A 19,399-nucleotide genomic window follows, 5' to 3' on the forward strand; every position below is an offset into this window, starting at 1 on the left:
TTTGGTTCACACAGAGTCACTGTCATGCTCCCCTCAAGGTGGCTTGGAGTGGGGCCACCCTGAGAGGTGCACCACGGGGCCAGTGGGGCCACAATCTGGCCACCGCCCTGATCACAGCAGGGCACTGGGCCTGGCTGACCCTGTCCGTGGGAGCCAGCATCCCCAAAGCTCAGCAGACAGCAGAGCCCACACAGCTGCTCCTCAGATTGCAGCCTCTGTGTCTTCCGGTGTCATGACCTGCTCTGCTTTGGTGCCATGGAAAATCTGGACCCCTTATTCACAGCTGCCTGTCAGATCTCCGATGACCGAGGGTTGTCAAGCTGTGGCCTGTCACCCCGCGTCCGTGGTGGCAGCAGAAGTGGGGAGGGGCCGGAGGGTGTTTGTGGGGCCTTGGTGGCCTCTGTTCTCCCCTCACCACATCTGAGAAGGCACTGCAGTGGCAGCCTGGCTGTGGGACCAGGAAACCAAGGGGGCATTGTGACTCCTCAAGCCCCTCCAGACCCCTGCATCTCTGCCCCTCTCACTGATGTCCTGTACATGGCCACATGGCTCAGCCTCCAGGACACAGCCCCTGAGCCCCTCTGTCCTGAGTCTGCCTCCAAGTCCCTCTGACCCAAGCCCCTCGAGGCCGCGGCTGGAGGAGAGCGCTCCAGGCACCAGGTGCGGCTCAGGCACCAGGAGAGGACACCACAGCCCAGCCGCAGCGACAGAGAAAGGAACCGGCGGCCAAAGGCTTTTTTTTATTTCATGCTGGGACTAAAGGCCCACGAACGTCCTTCTCCACCATTTCACCAGACAATGAGCACGGTCCACACCTGGGCTCCTCCTGCTCCCAGTCCCATGGAGCAAAGTCCTAGAATCAGGGCCATTTCTGAGCCAAATGCATAGCCCCCTGAAGGCCCTGCGCCCACCTGGCCCAACCTCAGGGTCAGGCGGCTCTAGCGCTGGGAAGGAGGAGCTGGGCCGGGGTGTCTGCAGGGCAGGCATGTGGGAGAGCCCAGGCGGTGTCCGGGAGGGTGGGGACAGCGAGGGGCTTAGGGAGGCCGAGGCTTCCCTCTTGTTCTATGTGGTCTGTTGTCGTCCCCACTTTGAGACACGGAGCAGGCACACCCATCCGAGGGGCCTTTCTCCCCAGAGCCTCTGGGCAGCAGGACAAGTGAAGCCCCAGCCCCAGCCTCACATGGTGTAGGCTGTCCAGTAGATGACGTTGACGGCAGCGAAGGCCGCGGGGAACACAGCACGGGCGTAGATGTCAATGGTGTCCGCGTCGATGGGCTTGAAAAGTGCACGGAGGCCCCCCTGAGCCCCCGAGCGTGGCCCACCCTGCTTCTTGGTCTCCCCAGTCTCCACCTCCACCGACCTGTAGGAGCCCATGAGGTTCCTGGGCACACGGCACTGCCGGCGGGACACAGCCAGCTCCTGGGTGACACCCGCGGCCGAGAGGGAGAAGAGCACGATGGCGTTCTTCACATCCATCTGCCCAGGGAGGAGGAGGAGGAGGACGCAGGGCTGAGCGGCCAGCCCGCCTGCACAACGGGGACCCCCACCCAGGCCAGCAGCTCCATCCCTCGGCGAGCCCCGCTGTGACCCGCAGCAGGTGGGGCCTGAGGACCTGGGCCTGCTCTCCTGGAGCCCAGGCTGCAAGTGACATCCCCAGAGCAGCTGGTAGAAGCCCCCGGCTGGACCCAGGAACATGTGCCCCCACCACCCAGAGCCAGGCGTGCGCAGGGTGTGGGGCGCTGTCCTTGGTCCTGAACGTGAAAGAACCAGCCCTGCCAGCCTCACCTCGGCCCTCTGCTCTGTGACCTTGACCTTGGCCTTTTGCTTCTTCCGGTAGTCAGCATTGAAGTGGGCAAAGGCGTACTCCACCAGTGCGGCAAACACAAAGACATAGCAGATCCAGAAGTACACATCCAGCGCCTTGATGGCTGACGCCCGTGGGAGGGAGGAGCGAGCACTGACCATCAGCGTGGTCATGGTCAGCACCGTGGTGATGCCTGGCAGGAACAGGTGGCAACATTGCTGGAGCCCCTGCCATTTCACCACCCTCACCCCATCTCAGCCCAGGTGCAGGTCGGGTTCCTCTGACCAGGCCTGGCCTGGCTGGCCACAGGCCTGAGGGGCTGGAGGGCAAGGCCCGGGCTCATGACTAATGGGGTGGCGGTCCTGTTCCTGGGCTCCTGCCCTCCCACCAGCTCCCTCGGAGGACAGGCCAGGGCCCCATACCTAGAGACACCCTGGCGGGCACTGCGGCCTGGCTGATCCAGAAAGACACCCAGGACATGGCGACCAGGAGGATGGAGGGCATGTAGGACTGGATGATGTAGACGCCCCGGTTCCTCCGCAGGTGGAAGTGCAGGCTGAGCCGGGGGAACTGGCCGGCTGCAGGGGGACCGCCCCTGTCAGGACCCAGCACGTCCCTCGCCTGACCCGCCACACACCATGGCACTCGGGGGAAGAGGAGGGTTTGGCAGGCACTGAGGGCCACTGCAGGCTTCAGAAGAAGGATGACCCTAGACTCCTGCCTTCCCCACCTTTCCCACACAGCCTGACGGGTCAGGGGTCCTCGGGCCCTGGGCCTGGCCTTAGGAGAGAGGCCGGCCCTGCCACAGGGCCACCCAGAGGCAGGATTCCAACATTGCTGCACTGGCCCAGAGGGACCCTCCCACAGTGGGGTTGGCTCACCTCCTTCTCTCCCAGCCCTCCTCCATGCAGAGCCAAGCTCAAGGCAAGTGCCAGGCTGGGCTCACTGGCTCTGATGGTCAGGCAGCAGGGGTGGGGGAGGGGCAGGAGGGGCTAGGACGCATGGCAGCCCCAGGAGGCTTGTCCCCACCCCAGAGCCCCTGCAGTCCTGGGGCTCAGGGAGACCCCCACACCCTCAGGCACCCAACGCGGACTGCCGCTAGCCCCTGGGAAGCGATGAAGGACCAAGGAATAAGATGAAGAAAATCTGACCCATGTCTGCACTGTGGCATATCCTTAGTCCCTCGGTCGGGCCCAGCCTGTGCCCGTCAGTGGTTTTCCAGCTGCATCCACATGGCCCTCAGAGCCTGCTAGTGGCTCTGTTAGAGCGTTAGAAAACCACAACGCGGGCTCACAGGAAGAGGCCACCAGAGGCCAAGTTACCCGACTTGAAGTTCATCAGCTCTGTGGTGAACCGGTAGCTGGTGATGGTGAACTGGGCCAGCTGCAGCTTGTCCAGACCGTGGATCTGCTCCTGGTTTTCTGACCAGTAGTAGACGATATCCTCTGACGAATAGCCATCTGCAGGAGAACCCACAGATGGGCAGCAGAGCCCGAACCCCCCGGCCCCTGGCAGCCCCTGGCAGGAGTGCCCTGCCCAAGCGGGGAGCCTAATACAGCAGAGAAAGGGGACAGTGCAGGAAGACCCAGCCAGGAGCAAGGAGGCCTGGGGCCACGGCCACACTTCAGGCAGGTGGTCAGGGACAGAAGTGCTGGGAAAAGTGCAGGTCACCATCACCAAGTGACCTGCAGGGGCTGCCATGCTGGCCCAGTGATGCAGATATATGTCTTGTCTGGACTGTAAGGGCCGGCCGACCCAGGCACGGCACCGCCCAGTGGGAGGAGGGCTATGCTGCTCAGACCTTCCGGTCCCTTCTCTTCCTGCCCAGGTCTCTCCCTCCATGGATGCCCCGTCCCAGGTGCCTCTCTGCCCCCAGGCCAGGCTGGCTGCACAGGCCCTGACAGTCTGAGTCCCATGCCAGCCGTGGAGAAGCCAGTGTGGCCGCCCAGAGCGGAGCCCCCACCCCGTCCCGGGCCCAGCCGGCACTCACAGCTCTCCAGGTGCAGCATGCACTCCTGCTCATCCATGGGGTACTTGGCCAGGTCCATGTCACAGGCCACCGTGGAGGTGATTCTGCCCAGACAACACGCCAGTGAGATCCCCAGTGGGGAGGCCACCAGCCCTGATCCAGCAGCTCCCATGCCCCCAACAAGTGGAGAGGCCCTGTGTCTGCCCAGAGGGGCTGCCTCGCAGGAGCGTCGGCCAAGCGGCCTCTCAGGCTTTGTGGGCAAGGTGCCCGCATCTGGGCGGAAACTGGAAACTCGTCACTGGAAACACATCTATGGATCTTTCTTCAGGAATCAAGAACTAGAAGGGCCGGCCCCGCGGCCAAGTGGTTAAGTTCGCGTGCTCTGCTTCGGTGGCCCAGGGTTTCACCGGTTCACATCCTGGGTGCGGACATGGCACTGCTCATCAGGCCATGCAGAGCCGGTGTCCCACACAGCACAACCAGGGGCACGCACAACTAGAATATACGTCTATGTACCGGGGGGCTTTGGGGAGAAGAGGGAAAAGAAAACAGATTGGCAACAGATGTTAGCTCAGGGCCAATCCTTTAAAAAAAAAAGAATGGGAGTTCATTCACTCTCCTCACCCTTCAAAATGCCTGGCTTAGTCGGAGGCCCAGAAGGCATGCCCTCCGGGACGACCCCCAGGCGTTCCTGCTGAACATGCAGCGCAGGAAAAGGCCCCCATTGCCAAGTGTTCTGATCTTTCAAGAGAATTTAGATTCTTCTATAAATCTCCTGAGTTTTAAAATCTTGGCAATTAAATTCCATTTTTAAAAGGCACTTGTCAGAAAACACGTGTTTAAGCAAATAGACGTACATGTATGCTCATAGCGGCATGACTCACAAAAGCCAAAAGGTGGAAACAGCCCAGGTGTCTGTGGATGGATGAGTGGACAGGCAAACTGGGCCATCCATGCAGCAAGGGTTCCCCAGCCACAGAAAGGAATGAAGCCCTGATGAACGTTACAGCACAGATGAAGCTCAAAAACGCTATGCCAAGTGAAAGATGGCAGACACAAAAGGTCACATAGCATAAGATTCATTTTATACGACATGTGCAGAATAGGCAAATCCATAGAGACAGGAAGCAAGTTGGTGGTTTCAGGGGCTGGGGAAGGGGCATTGGGGAGTGACTGCTTAATGGGAATGGGGTCTCCTTTTGGGGGGATGAAAATACCCTGGAACTAGATAAAGGTAATGTTTGCATAACATTGTGAATGTGCTAAATGCCACTGGATTGTTTACTTTATTTTTTATTATTATTTTTTTTTAGATTTTATTTTTTTTCCTTTCTCTCCCCAAAGCCCCCCGGTACATAGTTGTATATTCTTAGTTGTGGGTCCTTCTAGTTGTGGCATGTGGGACGCCACCTCAGCGTGACCCATTGAGTGGTGCCATGTCCGCACCCAGGATTCGAACCGACGAAACGCTGGGCCACCTTCAATGGAGCACACGAACTTAACCTCTCGGCCACGGGGCCAGCCCCTGAATTGTTCACTTTAAAATGGTTAATTTTACAATGTGTGAATTTCACCCCAATTTAAAAAACAAAAGGCACCATGTTGGCCAAAAAACTACTTGACATTTTATAAGCAGCTGCTGTTTTCAGGAATAACTAGCCCGCCCAGCTCCCAGCAGAGCGTCCTGGGTTTTCCCTGCAGCGGGCTGGTGGGCGGGTCCCGGGTCTTACCGGATGCTGTAGAGGATCACCCCATCGGGCTGCAGCCGGATCAGCTTGTTCTCCACCGTCACGTCATGGAACCAGGCGGACTTGGCATTCACAATGAAGGTGTCTGGGAGCCACAGTTTGTCCACGAAGCGGCTGTCCAAGCCCAGGGTCTCGTTGGTGTGGTTGTAGGACAGCCTGCTGTCCCGCCAGCTCTGGTGCAGAAACACCGTCATGGTGTACTCCTGCGGGGGAAGGTGGGAGGGGCCCTGGCCATCAGCCTGCTCCTCTCCTGGGGACACATGGCCGGGAGGCGGGGTGGAGGTGGGCCAGCACCTACCATGTTCACCTCCGAGATGTGGTCGATACTGGCCACCTCGATGGCGAGTGCCACATTCACAGGGGGGCCTATGAGGAAAGAGCAGGACATGAGTCCGGTGGGGCTGAGTGAGGCCAGGCCCCAGCACCCCTGGCCACTTGGCCAGACCAGACTCTCCACCCAGCGACAGCCCAGGCAGGCAGGAGGGGGAGGACAGCCAGGGGTTCTCAGGGAGGACCATCTTGGTGCAAGTCTGCCATGAGGCCTGAGAAGATCCACCATCGTGGCCGTCTCCCTGGGGGGCTGGTACTCGAGGTCTGATGCACCCGCAGGGGAGCCCACCCAGAGTCAAGCGGGCTCACACCCACAGCTGGACCCAGCGGCCTGTCCCTACCCCTGCTGGCCACTCTCACCTCCAATGCCGGGCCGGAAGTTCCGGGCATAGCCCTCCATCAGGCCGTCCAGGTTAGGGAGCCAGGATATCTCCAGGTTGGAGCCAACATAGTCCCCAATGTCATTCATTGCTCTGGAAATGCAGGCCCACTGGTCACAGGCAGGGCTCCAGGCACAGAGCCTGGGGTGGACAGGGAGGACCATGCGAGGGCCCCTCCAGGCTGGACCTGGTCAGTCCCAGGAACTCACCCTCGAAACAGGGAGCCCCAGAGGGTGCAGGGCCCAGGATTCCTCGGTCTTTTCCATCCGCATCTCTGCTCAGCTTCCGCCCCACCCACCCGGCCTCAAGGGAGGCTGTCTGGGTCAGGCAGAGTCCCCAGCCCGAGCCAAGCCCCCAGGCTTCCTCCACAGCCAGCCCATAGAGGGTGGCCTGTGCCAGAGTCCCCATCCCTGGGGTCCTGCATCCAATAGGCCTAGGAGGACCTCGACAAGGGCATATGGTCACCCTTTCAGCCTCTGAGGGCAAAGTGTCCTACAAGAGGTAACTCGGGAGAAAAGACGTGTGACCAGGAGGTTGAGGGCCGTGGTGGGTGAAGGGGGCAGATAAGGTCCCAAACCCAGGACCCAGGGCCAGGACGAGGGGCCATGGGGAGGCTGCAGGTTGGCCTCCTGCTCTCTGTCCTTTCCCAGGCAGGCCCCAGAGATCCCCAAATTGTCATGTGCTTCTGGGGCTTAGCCTGACCCCAGAGCAGCGGGGCCATGCCCACTGGCAATGGGCCAATCTCACTGACAGCCTGTGCTGGTCACGTTTGTCCCTGGCAGGGCCACAAAGGATGTCCCACAGGTGGCAGGCGTCTTGTGGCCCCCAGACCCCAGACTGCCAGAAGCACTGAGCTCCCCAGCAGCTTCACCTGCCCACCCCTTCTTCTGCTCACCTGTCCTGGGATGAACAGTGTCCCCCAAAATTCATGTCTACTCAGAACCTCAGAATGGGACGTTATTTGGAAATAGGGTCCTTGCAGATGTAATTAGTTAACATGAGGTCATTCTGGATTAGGGCTGGCCCTAAATCCAATGACTGATGTCCTTATAAGAAGAAAAAACAGAGACACGCAGGGAGAAGGCCATGTGACAGCAGAGGCAGCAACTGGAGTAATGTGTCTACAAGCTAAGGACTCCGGCCGCACCAGGAGCTGAGAGGCCTGGAGCCGACTCTCCCTCAGAGCCTCAGAGGGATCTGGCCCTGCCCACACCTTTGTCTCAGACTTCCGGCCACCAGAATTATAAGAAAATAAATCTCCCTAGTTTTAAGACCCCCGGTTTGTGGTCACTTGTTGCAGGAGCCCCAGGAAACTCAGAACCCTCCCTCCTGCAGCTCCCGGTGGGGAGGGGCATTTCCCCTCAATCTGAGCACAGGGAACGAGGAGGGCACTCAAAGATAACCCTCCTGTTACTCTCTGAATCACACCTATTCCCTGGGGAGCAACTTGGGCCAAGGCCTCCAAGTCACCCTGGGCCCCAAGCCTGGCCAGAGCCTGCGGGGGAGACACCGGGGCCAGGACCTGGATGCAGGGGCTGCTGGGACCCTGAGGCCATGGCTCACTCTCCCTGGAGACAGATCCCCAAAGCCAGCCATGGCCACGTGCCCAGGTGCCCCACTCTGGGTCCTCGTGGCCACCTTGAGGAGACCACCGTCCCTTTGAGGCTCCCACCACACAGCTGGCCACTGTCCGCTCCCAGCGGTGGGAGCCACACCCCACTCTCCCCTTGGCCTCCTGCACCCTCAGGGACTGTCTCCCATCCGGCTGCAGTCTGGCACATGGCTCCCGCTCCCATTGCGCCTGTCAGTACAGCCAAGTGGAGGCCCTGTCCAGCCCCTTCACCAGCACCCCATGGGCCCACTGCAGCCCATGCCCCCCGTCTCTCCAGCTCTGGCCTCCTCTGGCTCCCTGCTCCTCCAGAGCCAAGCGAGGCTTCCTCTGAGCCTCTATCTCCGAGCTTCCCCCTCCAGACGCCCCCTCTGCTTCAGCAAGCCCCTCACCTGTCCCCAGGCCTGTGGCAATTGTTCCCTGACTCCCGCCCTCTCCAGTGTCCCCTCTTCTAGATACCCCCTCCAGACCCTCCACCGTCTGACCCCCATTTCCTCATGCTGAGTCCCCCCACCCCCACTGAACCCTCCATCCCCTCTCCTAGTCCTGCCTTGAGATACAGCCCCATGCCCCCTCTGGGGTCAGGACATCATGACCAGGACAGTCATGGCCCAGGCCCACGTGGAGGTCAGAGTCTGTGAGGGGGACAAAGCAAGTGGCTTTAAGTGTGATGAGAGTTACAGAAAGGGGAGGTCAGGACCCTCTCTGGTTGAGGGGGGAGGGCGGGGGACAGCCTCCCTGAGAAAGTGACATCGGAGCCCAAAGGCAGAGAACTGTGGACCATGGCAGAGAAGAGAGGGGAGGCGAGCGAGGGTTCCGTGCCATGGGGCATGGAGGGGGAGCGGGAGGCGTCGTGGCGAAGAGCAGAGAGGGATGGACCTCAGAACTCCTCCAGGGTCAAGGAGTGGATGTGGGGCCCTGGACAAGGGGCTGCATTAGACTCTCAGAACAGGATTCTGGTGAAGGAACGGGACGTGTCACGGGGGAATCAAGCAAATGAACCTGGGCTGTCGCAGGGGTTGGGGTGATGCTGGGCTGGACCAGACGGAACGGTGCGGGGAGGGAGGCAAACACACCTGAGGTAGGAAGGGGCCTGGCCCATCGGGGTGACGCCCCGGGACCTGGGGTTTCTGGCTGGAGCAGCGGGGGGTGGGAGGGGGCAGAATGAGCTCTGCTGCTCAGTCTGCCGGCCTGAAAGCCTGCCTCACACGCTGGACAGTCCGGTGGGTTCCAGAAGCCCTCGAGGGCTGCTGGGTTGGGGCAGCACCAGCAAGGGTGGGTCCAGACCCATCGAATGTCTCCCACACTCTTGAAGATGGTTGAATTTGAACCAGGAGTTCTATAGCTAAGGAAACCTGCAAACCCAGATCTGTGCCCAGGGCCACCTCGGCCAGGGCGGGGAGAGGGCAGGCACCTTGGTAACAAAGTATAAGAAGGAATTAAACTGAGTCCTGGCCCCAAGTGAAGCACGATTAAAAATGCAAATGGAGGTCACCCTGAAGGTCAGGTGTAAAGGGATTCAAACGAGGCTTTATTTTTGGATGCACCCAGCTGCCATTTGCTGCAGCAGCAGGCCTGCCTGGAACGAGGTCGTTAGGAGACACTGCCCTTCCCTGGCCTCAGGGTGGTGGCACAGGCGGTCACACCTTCCCTCCGCCCTGGTCCCAAGCGCACTCGGGGGCATGAGGGCAGGGCCTGCGTTAAGCCTCTCACCATGAAGCTTGCCTGGAAGCGGCAGGATACCAGCAGAATCTTAGCCTGTGTCATGGCTAACAGACACCCCCCCCCCCCGTGTCACCTCTCACCTGGGACAGGGGTCAGTTGTTTTTCCAGCTGCAAAGAGACGTGGAGGGCCAGAGGGCCAGGGAGGATGTGCTACATGCCCGTCTGGGTTTGGGAGGGCCCTGTGCTCCTCCTTCGGTTCAGGCAGAGTTAACAGGGTGGGTAGGGTACACTCTCCACGTGGGGGGAGCTCAGCTTGGGGTAAGAATGCGGTGACTGACCAGCATCTTGGGAGAGAACTTCAGACTCATCTGTCAGCCTTGGAACCCAGCGATGGCCTAGGCGTGGGGTTCCTTTGGGTAGACGAACAGAAGTTCTGACTCCCAAGGCAAAGCAGCCACCCTGAAAACACTGGCAGCTTCCACCTGGGACTGCCCTTGGGTCATCAAGCCTCCCTCCCTCTCTTGGCCCCATTGAGAAACAAGCCCACCCTTGTCACTTATCTGTGCCCCTGGGCACAGAAAGGGAAGGTGGGCGTAGCTGAGTGAGGCAGTGGGGCCCTCCTCCCTCCGAGCATCCTTCCACGGTGCCCACGGATCCCTGGCAGCTCTGCTTTTAGAGCAACACCAGCCACGCTGGCACCTCAGTTACCAAGGCGAAGAGGAACACCACGACGATCGCGCCGTGAGCTGGCGAGGCAGGAGCTGCGGGCACAGCTTCTCCAGGGAGATGGAGGTGCCAGCAGCCCGGGGAGGGCCACCCACTCGGGTGTGCAGCTGGCAAGCTTGGGTTCCTGCTGTGTGAGCAGATCTTCAGACTCAGAGAATGCATGGCTTTGACCCAACCCACAAATGCTGCACAGCGCAGTCCCTTCTTACCCCACTGAGCCATTCCCACCAGGAACCCCTGGGCTCCAGACTGAGCAGCGGCAGCCAGAACAGGCACTCCTGTTAGTCCCACTGTCCTCCCATATCGCTACAAGGATGAGAGCGAGGGAAGGGAGGATGCTGTCCTCCTGGTTTCCAGAGTGGAGGGACACTGAAGCTAATGGGAGAAGAGGCCCCGAATGGACAGCACTGTGCTGTCTGTAGGCCACCCACCAAGGCTTGCAAAGCCCAGAGGCTCTCTTCTCAGCCAGGGCTCTCGGCCTTCCTGCACAGGCAAACAGACCCATCCCTCACCCAACACCCCAAGCCAGATGGGGGTCTGAGTCCAGAATGTTTCAGATTCTAGGAAGGTGATATGGTGCACACGGACTTAGAGGGGGGTCTGGAGAATTTCCCAGCAGGAAATAGATAAATACGCCCCAAAAGTAGGATGAATAAATACAAAACGAGCCTCATGTCAGAGCAGAACAGGCTTCGCTACCAAATGAGTCTTGGTGTCAGACTTGGGCTAAGACTTTGGGGTTCAGAGCGGCATGGATTTCAGAATCTCAGCTATGCGGCTGTCGGCCTGGGCCAGAAACTGATCCTGGGCGTCCAGCACGTACGTCTACAGCCACACCTCAGTGCTTTGACCTCCCTGGTACCATGAAGTAGGAAAAGGAGAAAGGACAGAGGCCATGGGGCTTGAAAAGAGAGCTAAGCTCTCCCGAGGACAGGGGCCGCCTCCACACTGCCTGTGATCTTGGGCGCCACAGCCATGTCTGCGGCTGGACCCAGGCCTTCCTGGCTCTGCCCCCCTCCGCTCTGACAAGGAAACCCTGACCCCCGCCCCCCCACACACACCCCTGCGTGTTGCATGCTGCCTGAGTGCCTACAGCTGAAACACAGGCTGATGTTCCGCCCCTTCCAGTTTCCAAAGTCTGCACATCGGTTGGTTGCACCATGAAGTCCACAACGCTGGGGGGCCATTTTTTTTTTTTTTTTGAGGAAGATTAGCCCTGAGCTAACTGCTGCCAATCCACCTCTTTTCACTGAGGAAGACTGGCCCTGAGCTAACATCCGTGCCCATCTTCCTCTACTTTATATGTGGGATGCCTACCATAGCATGGTGTGCCAAGCGGTGCCATGTCCACACCCAGGATCCAAACCAGCGAACCCCGGGCCGCCAAAGCGGAATGTGCGCACTTAACTGCTGTGCCACCGGGCTGGTGGGGGGCTGTTTTTGCTCTTGTTTTTCTGCAGCCCTTGCCCTGAGTTGATTTTCAAAAAGGCCCCTCACTACTCCACGGAAGGTGGCCAGAGACCCAGAGCCCACTTCAAGTCCCCTTGAGAAAACGAGCTGGGACCATGTTGGTCCCTGGAAGCCAGAGGGAAGGAGGCTCAGCCCAAGGAGCCCTTTCTTCTTAGCCTCTTCCTTTACTGGGGAGACAGCCTCCCCGCACACACAGGTAGGAAGAAATCACCAGTCTTTCCTCTGCCCTGGTCACCTGGCTCCCTTCTACCTGCGCACTTGAGTTCAGTCGAGAGCATTTGAAATGGCCCCTAAAAGGAGAGCCCAGAGCATCCTGGGTGCGCGCTCTTCCATAACCATACTCAGCCCTTACGACGTGCCTTCTTGTCCACCAAGACCTGCTAAGGGCCGCAGAAGCCGGTGTAGCCCTGCTCCCCTACGAAGGGGACAGCCACCTGCCTGTGTTCTCAGGACCCATCCCTCCTGCCTGTTTGCAGCTTGTGCCACGCTGAGCGTCCAGCCCCCACCTGGAAGGGCACCAGCCAGCCAGGGACCGGCCAAGTGCTGGCTGGGGCCGAGGAACCGGAGCTCACCACGCGAGCCCGGGTACCGGGGAGAATGGGGGGGCGGCCCCGACGACCTCGTCCAGCCGGGTGGCGCCGGTTCAGCACCGAGACAGCGGACAGCACCCAGGCGGTGGCGCGGCGGGAGAGGACGGCCCGCGGGGGAGACGCAGGCGGGGGCGCCCCGGGAGAGCTGGGGCGACCGGGGGTCCGCGCCGCGCTCCATCCCGGCAGCCGGGTCTCTGCCGGCGCGGGGCTCCCCACCCAGGGCGACCCCCGGCGCAGCGCGGACGCGGCCTCGCTCACCTGGCGCCGCGGTGCTGGCGCGCGCAGAGCAGCAGGAGCGGGGGCAGCAGCCAGGCCAGCGCGTCCATGGCCTCGGCGGGCTCCGCGCTGGGCCGGGGGAGGCGTCGGGGTCCGGCCGGCCGGGGCGCTCGTGAAGTTGCTTCGCCCGCGGCCGCGGCGGCGGCACAGGCGGGGCGGGAGCGAGAGGCGCGCGGCGCGGACGCGGGGGCGGACAGAGCGTGGAGCCGGGAGCCCGCCCCGCCCCGATCCCGCCCGCTCCCCCACCCCCGGCCGCCCCGCCCGCCCCACTCCTGAGCCGGGCCGACTTCTCCTGCCCCGAGCCACGCAGCAACCCCACCCCCCCCACCCCCCGCCACGGCTCTCCGTGCCCCTCTCCCCGCGCTCCCGGGCCGGACCGAGTCTGGCCCTCCCCACGCCACCACTGCTGCCCTCGCCGGCCGCAAACGAGTCCCTCCGCGCGTCTTCCCGGGAGGCGACCCAGGCGCACGACCCGCGTGGACGAGGCCTCCCGCTGCCCCGCCGGGCCCCTGCGGACCGACGGGCGCAGCAGAACCTGGTCCCTGGCGGAGTTTGCCCGGGGCTGTTCGTGGGGGTCACAAGTCCCGGGGAGCTGGTTCGGGCTTTGCGGGCAGGGTGGCTGAGGGCAGCGTCCTTGCAGGCTTCACCTTCTACGGGGAGAACCCCCCAACCCCCCAAGCCCAGGCTCGCCCAACACCGGCAGCTCCTTGCAAAACTCTGGCGCTTGCGGTGGAGCCAAGCAATGCGCCCGCAGAGCGTCCTGCCCACCCCCGCTGGGCGCCCCTGAGACAAGGGGCCGAGAGCGCTGCGGCCCCGCTGCCGGCCGCTCTGGTCACGGGATGCAGCGGCTTCTCTGCCGCCGGCCAGGCTCCATCACACCTGTCCACACCCGCTCTGAGGGCCCTGCAGACGGCTGGGCTCCAACCACGGAGCCATCCACGCCACACCCCCTACAGAGCTGAGAAGGTCAAGGCCTCACACGTTTTCTAGTTTAACTCTTTTGAACACAATGTTCTGCGGCAGTTTCCCCCCAAAACTGATCACAAACTTTAAACATTGTTTGGTCTCATTTGCTCACTTCTGGGCTCAATATCAGCTGACAACAGAGCGGGAACTTCTCATGAAAACACTTAGAAAGGGACAAAACGGTCCTGGAGCAAGTTGAGTCCCCTGGGTTGACCGTGGGCACTGGCCAGAGCAGGTGCAGGGGGAGGAAAGTGTAGAAAGGGCTGCTGGGAATTTCCAGTTGGGTCCTGGGCACCGAGGATGGAAAGATGGGGCTGGCTCCCTGCTTTCTTCCTAAAGCAGGTAGCAGGCTCTAAGGAAGCCAGTTAGGTCTCAGCTGTTGGTGCCTTCCGTGGAGGGTCCCTCGCCCCCGCTAAGGTGGGTCCTTTGGGCAGGGAGGCAGTGGCCTCGGTGTTCACTCACTGCAGTTCCCAATTCGCTCTGGACAAGTCTCTGGGCCTTGTGGCCTCATTCCCATTTGTCCTTCCACACAGGCTTGTTTGGAGAGTGGGGGAGCTAATCCATGACAAAGTGCCAGAGCCTGGCCTGGCTCCGAGTAAGGGCTGCGAGTATCCCTGCTAGAGCAGGGATCATGTCCGTCTGCTTCTTCACAGGTCCCTCATGTCTAACAGCCTCTGGCATACAATAGGTGCTTGACAAATGTAGGAAGATACACAGGCTCAGGGTCCCCAAAAGCCAGCACAGCAGGCACGGCCAGCATCCCTTTACTGCTTGGGACCATGCACAGCTCTCCTCTCCTGTCTTTCAGCCTCTGAGCTGGCCCAGGCGTCCGTCCCAGTGCTGTAGCTGGGCTCACGGCCACACTCCTTTCAATATCTGGGAAGAGTCAGGTGCTAACAGCCTCTGAGAGAACTTTGACCTTGAGTCACTCGACTCCGTCCAGGACGAACCAGATTGTTGCTACTTTCTTCACTCTCCCTGTCGTCTGAGGCATCCAATTCGCCTTGAACTTGCACTGCAGAGCTGTACTGTGCGTCCTGGCACAGCTCTGGTTGTTTGGTGGCATTAAATTGTCTCCTCTTCCTCAAGTCCTGGAGGCAAGCACGTTTCAAAACACAAATGGAGAACAAGGTGAAGAAGTCACCCTCAGACCCGCAGACTCAGGACACGGCCCCGCCCTCCCAGGCTCCTCTCTCGCAGCTCTCCCCAGAATGCCCGGAATATTTACTAACTTAGACAGCTAATTTCTCCCCCTGAGTCTGCCTGTTTCATCTCAGCTCTGTATCATCCCTGACTGGTTTGTGGGAGAACGGGAGTTTTCAATATTTCTCCTTCAAGTTTTTTGAGAATTAGTTTGCTGCACTTCCGAACCTTGGTTGCCTCGCGCTGACATGTGGAACCAGGGGGCCTCCCCATCCTCATCTTCATCTCCACTCAAACACGCTCCAGCTCCCCCAGAGCGGGGAAAGCCAACCTGGGGCACCCCCACCAAAGTTCCGGAAACCAGGGCCTGGGTCCTGTGTGGTCGGCCACCGGCTGAGGCCAGCCCCATGACACAGCAGTGTCCACACCTGTGAAATGGAAACAGCCCACTTCTCTCCTCCCTTGGAGAATTTGGGAAAAGCTCCTGGAGTCAGAGGTCTGGGTGCTAGCCCCACCTCTGCTCCTAAATGGCCTGTGGCCTCAGGGAAGTAATTTTTCCTGGCTTGTTTTATTCATTTGCAAAAGGAGGGTGTGAGAGTACAAATCGGTTTGGTTTCCTCGTTTCCTGGGTATCAGAAGTCCACACCCACTGAACTCTATTAAAAAGAGTCTCATTTCCTTACAAATGACAGATGACAGGTTGTCTTCATTGAAAACAACGGTCTAACTTGCAGGTGCTCAGGCTACCGCCCGTCTCTGGAAAATACTGTAGGCTATTCCCCGTGTTTATTCCACTCCTGTTGTTGTTTTTTGTGGGGGAGAACCCCATCCTCCAAGTGTGACTTTGGTGAAACTTTTGGAATCAACAAGAAGGGTCTCTGCGCGGCATGCCATTTCAGGTGAGGTCTGTGCTCCTCACCCGCACGTGGGCCCCCGACCCCTTGTCTTGGCACCACTGAGAACACAGGACAGGGGACTTGGTACCAGACCATGGGACAGTGATGAAAAAGAAGCTCGAACTTCAAACCTGAGCTGTTGGTCCCTGCGCGTGTAGATAACTGCTTGGCAGTCCCTCTGTGTCTAGTTAACTGGTCAATGGTTCCTGCACGTCTAGTTAACTGCTCGGTGGTCCCCTTTGCTGATCTGACATGCAACGCGGTGGCTTCTCGGTCAGGTGGGACCCATGCAGAGCCCTGAGGTGCCGAGACCAGGGCAGTGACTGCTGCCTCTTTCTCAGTTCAGTGCAGGGAGGCCGTATGCTCTCCCATATGGTGCTGAGAAGGACAATCACGTATCTGACCCTGGAGGGTATGGAGACTCTGCGTCCTTGGTTAGCCCCTGGCAGTCACCACAAAAGCACGGTCTGCTGGTCCACTACATTCTTGAGCTCATCAGCCTGCGGCCATTTTTGCATTATTTCTTTTGGGGAGTCGATTTGCCAGGCGCTTGCAGCCTATGGGGGGATGGCACAGAGTCCAGGGTTTGGGAGGAGAGATGGCCTGAATCCACGGCAGCAGCAGGACAGGCCCCGGGCGGTAAAGGTGAGTCACAGGGATCTGGGAGGGGAGACTGCCCTAGCTAAATTTAAAACCCTGCCTGATGGATTTGTGAGGTTGCTTTATTATTTTCCTAGGAAAATGCACCAAGTCGAGAAAATGGCAGTGACACAGAGAAGAATTTTCTTGAGCTGGGAGTGTAATTATTAATCCTGTGATTTTCAGATGGAATCCATTCATTTGGAGAAGCAGAGGGAACTTGGCAGAAAGGATCAAATGGAAAATACTCCCGGCAGCCTGAAGTCAGCCGTCTACCCAAACAGAGGGGGCCCTGCCCCAGGAGACCGGCTTAGAGTTGCTGCTGTTTTTAGTAATCGAGGCCCTGAGAATGATTAAACCATCAAACTCGGCCACTCAGAGAGTATTTTCACACGAGCCAAATGGACCTCCATGTACAATCGCTCTTACTTACTGTGGAGAAGGCAGAATTCTATTCTCGTATTTTATGTTTTTTAAAGAGGCAATTTCAATTCTTTCATGTGATAGAAAATGTTCGACACAAATTAACATTCCTGACAAAAGGGCTGTCGATCAAGTGAGAAAAGCATTCAGCTTGCGATGCGAGCAGGACTGGATCGGCAGCACGAGAACTGCTGAGAAGGGAGGCTGGGGAGACGAGACTCCACCCTGCACCCACCGGCAGGCCGCTCCGGATCCTGAGAGGAAGGCACCGGGCCCTCGGCCTCTCTGGTCTACACGCTGACCCTCTGCGCAGGACGCTGGAGGAACACAGCGGGAGATTTGCTGGAATCTTTTTCCAGCTTGAGATTTGAATATGTTCCTTAACTTCCTCAAGAAAGGCCCCTGCACAGATCAATATTCACTTAACAAATATTTATGGACTATTCATCCTACTATGTGCCAAGTATTGGTCTAGACGTTGGGTGTGAATAAGATATAAAAGGTCCCTGCCCCACTGAGCTCACCTTCTAGAAGGGAGAAGACGGACAGTCAGTGGGTAAACAAACAAAAGAGACTGTTTGAAATGTATATGCGCTGTGGAGGAATTTAAGCAGGATAAAAATAAGAAAGAATAGCTGTGTTGAGGGTGGGGGGGCACTTCAGACGGGGGTCAGGAAGAGCTGAGACCTGAATTCTGTCCTGTCCCTTCTGGAGGACCAGCCAGCCACATTAAGAGGCAGGTAAGTGTTCCCAGCAGAGAAGGGAAAGTGCGAAGGTGCGGAGGCGGGTCAGACTGGCCTGTTAAAACCGGAGCCAGGCCAGGTCAGCGCTGGCTGTGATCGAGCAGGGAGGAAGGGCAGCAGAGAGAGCCAGGCAGGAGCCAGATCACGCACAGCCCCTTCGGTTGTGGACTGGAGCCCATGTCTCATTTTTAAATCAGCTTTATTGGGACGTAATTTACACAGAATAAAATTCACTAATTTTAAACATACAATTTGATGGGTTTTGGGATATGTGTAGGTTGTACAACCACCAACATAAGCACGACACTGCACATTTCCACCACCTCAAAAAGTTCCCTCCTGCCCCTTTGCAGGCAACCCTCAGCCCGGCCCTGGTCCCCAGTAACGAGTGGAGTCTGCTTCCTGTCACTCTGCTTCTGCCCTTTCTGAAACACCATATAAATGGAATCATGCAGTATGAAGCTGGCAGCCTTCTAAAATGGCTCCCAATGACCCCTGCCTCCTGGTCTTGTGCAAACCCTTCCCCTGGCGTACGGTCTGGACCGCGTGACTTGTTCCAATGACGCGTCCAAAAGCGATGAGACACTGCTTCCGAGGACAGCTGGTAAAGCTGCCGTCTTGCCGACTCTCTCTCTCCCTGGCTCACTTCCATGAGGCCAGCTGCTGTGTCACGAGCTGATGTGGCAAGAGGCTCACGGGACAAGGAACCGGGAGACCAGGCCTCCGTCCAACAGACGGCGAGGAGCTGACTCCCGACACGGCAGGAGTAAGCTGGGAGGTGGGTCCTGCCCCGCTGAACCTCGAGATGCCGGTACCCTGGCCACCATCTTGACTGCAGCTTTGTGAGAGACACTGAGCCACAAAAACTGGGGGAGAACCGTGCTGTTTGAAGCCACGCGTCTTGCGGGAATTTGTCAGGCAGCAGGGGACCATGGGACAGCAGGCTATGTGTCTGACTTCTCTCACTTTGCAGACCGTGTTTGAGCTTCATCCACGGTGTTGCCTGGACCAGTCGTTTATTTGTTGCTGCTGAGGAGCATTCCACTGATGAATATACCTCAATCTGTGTAGCTACTCACCTGCCCGTGCACGTCTGGGCTGTGTCTGGCTTTTGGTTATTAGGAGTAAAGCTGCTTTGAACACTCAAGTATAAGTCTTTGTGTGGACACACGTTTTCACTTCTCTTGAATAAGTACCTAGATATGGGACTGTGGGGCTGTAAGTGGAATGTATGTTTAACTTTATAAGAAACCGCCACTCTGTTTTCCAACGTGGCTGCACCATTTTGTATTCCCACCAGCGATGTAGGAGATTTTAAGATGCCCTGCCTCCTCATCAACACTTGACTGTGTCTCTAATTTTGGCCGTTCCTGTCGCTATGCAGAGACATCCCACTGGGAATTGACTGTGCATTTTCTCAATGGCTAACGACACTGAGCATCTTTTCATGCGCTTATTTATTTGTTCAAATCTTTTGTCCATATTTAAAAATGAGATTGTTGGTCTTCCTATTATTGTAAGCATTCTTTATATGTTGTAGATACAAGTCCTTTGTTGGATATATGTTTTGCAAATATTTTCTCCCAGTCTGGGGTTTGCCTACTCATTTTCTCTTATTTATTTATCTATTTATTTACTTGAGTTCATAATAGTTACATCATTGTGAAATTTCAGTTGTACATTATTTCTTGTCTGTCACCACATAGGTGCTCCCTTCATCCCCTGTGCCCACACGCCACCACCCTTCTCCTGGTAACCACTGAATTGTTTTCTTTGTCCATGTGTTGTTTATATTCCACATATGAGTGAAATCATCTGGTGTTTGTCTTTCTTAGTCTGGCTTATTTGGCTAAGCATAGTTCCCTCCAGGTCCTTCCATGTTGCAAATGGGATGACTTTGTCGTTTTTCTGGCTGAGTAGTATTCCATTGTATATATACACCACATGTTCTTTATCCAATCATCAGTCGATGGGCATTTGGATTGCTTCCATGTCTTGGCTATTGTGAATAGTGCTGCAATG

At 58.1% G+C, this 19,399-nt stretch overlaps 1 protein-coding gene across 7 annotated transcripts; it reads right to left on the reverse strand.

Annotated features, from left to right (window-relative positions):
• Positions 1 to 725: 725 nt before the first annotated feature.
• GABRD (gamma-aminobutyric acid type A receptor subunit delta) lies at positions 726 to 12,782 on the reverse strand. Of its 7 annotated transcripts, none has more exons than XM_023635953.2 (9): positions 12,550 to 12,782; positions 6,212 to 6,324; positions 5,820 to 5,887; positions 5,504 to 5,724; positions 3,795 to 3,877; positions 3,127 to 3,264; positions 2,227 to 2,382; positions 1,786 to 1,997; positions 726 to 1,476 (listed from the first exon to the last, which is right to left on the reverse strand). In XM_023635953.2, exons 1-9 carry the CDS (start codon positions 12,615 to 12,617, stop codon positions 1,177 to 1,179), a joined length of 1,359 nt encoding a protein of 452 aa, XP_023491721.1. In that variant the 5' UTR covers positions 12,618 to 12,782; the 3' UTR covers positions 726 to 1,176. The 7 variants fall into 7 exon arrangements, with proteins under 7 accessions (XP_023491721.1, XP_023491719.1, XP_023491717.1 ...); XM_023635951.2 differs by having other exon boundaries at positions 2,227 to 2,448; positions 12,550 to 12,761; XM_023635949.2 differs by having other exon boundaries at positions 2,227 to 2,448; positions 6,212 to 6,372; positions 12,550 to 12,751.
• Positions 12,783 to 19,399: the final 6,617 nt, after the last annotated feature.

Source organism: Equus caballus, chromosome 2, assembly GCF_041296265.1.
Source record: "Equus caballus isolate H_3958 breed thoroughbred chromosome 2, TB-T2T, whole genome shotgun sequence".
NCBI classification, from domain to species: domain Eukaryota; kingdom Metazoa; phylum Chordata; class Mammalia; order Perissodactyla; family Equidae; genus Equus; species Equus caballus.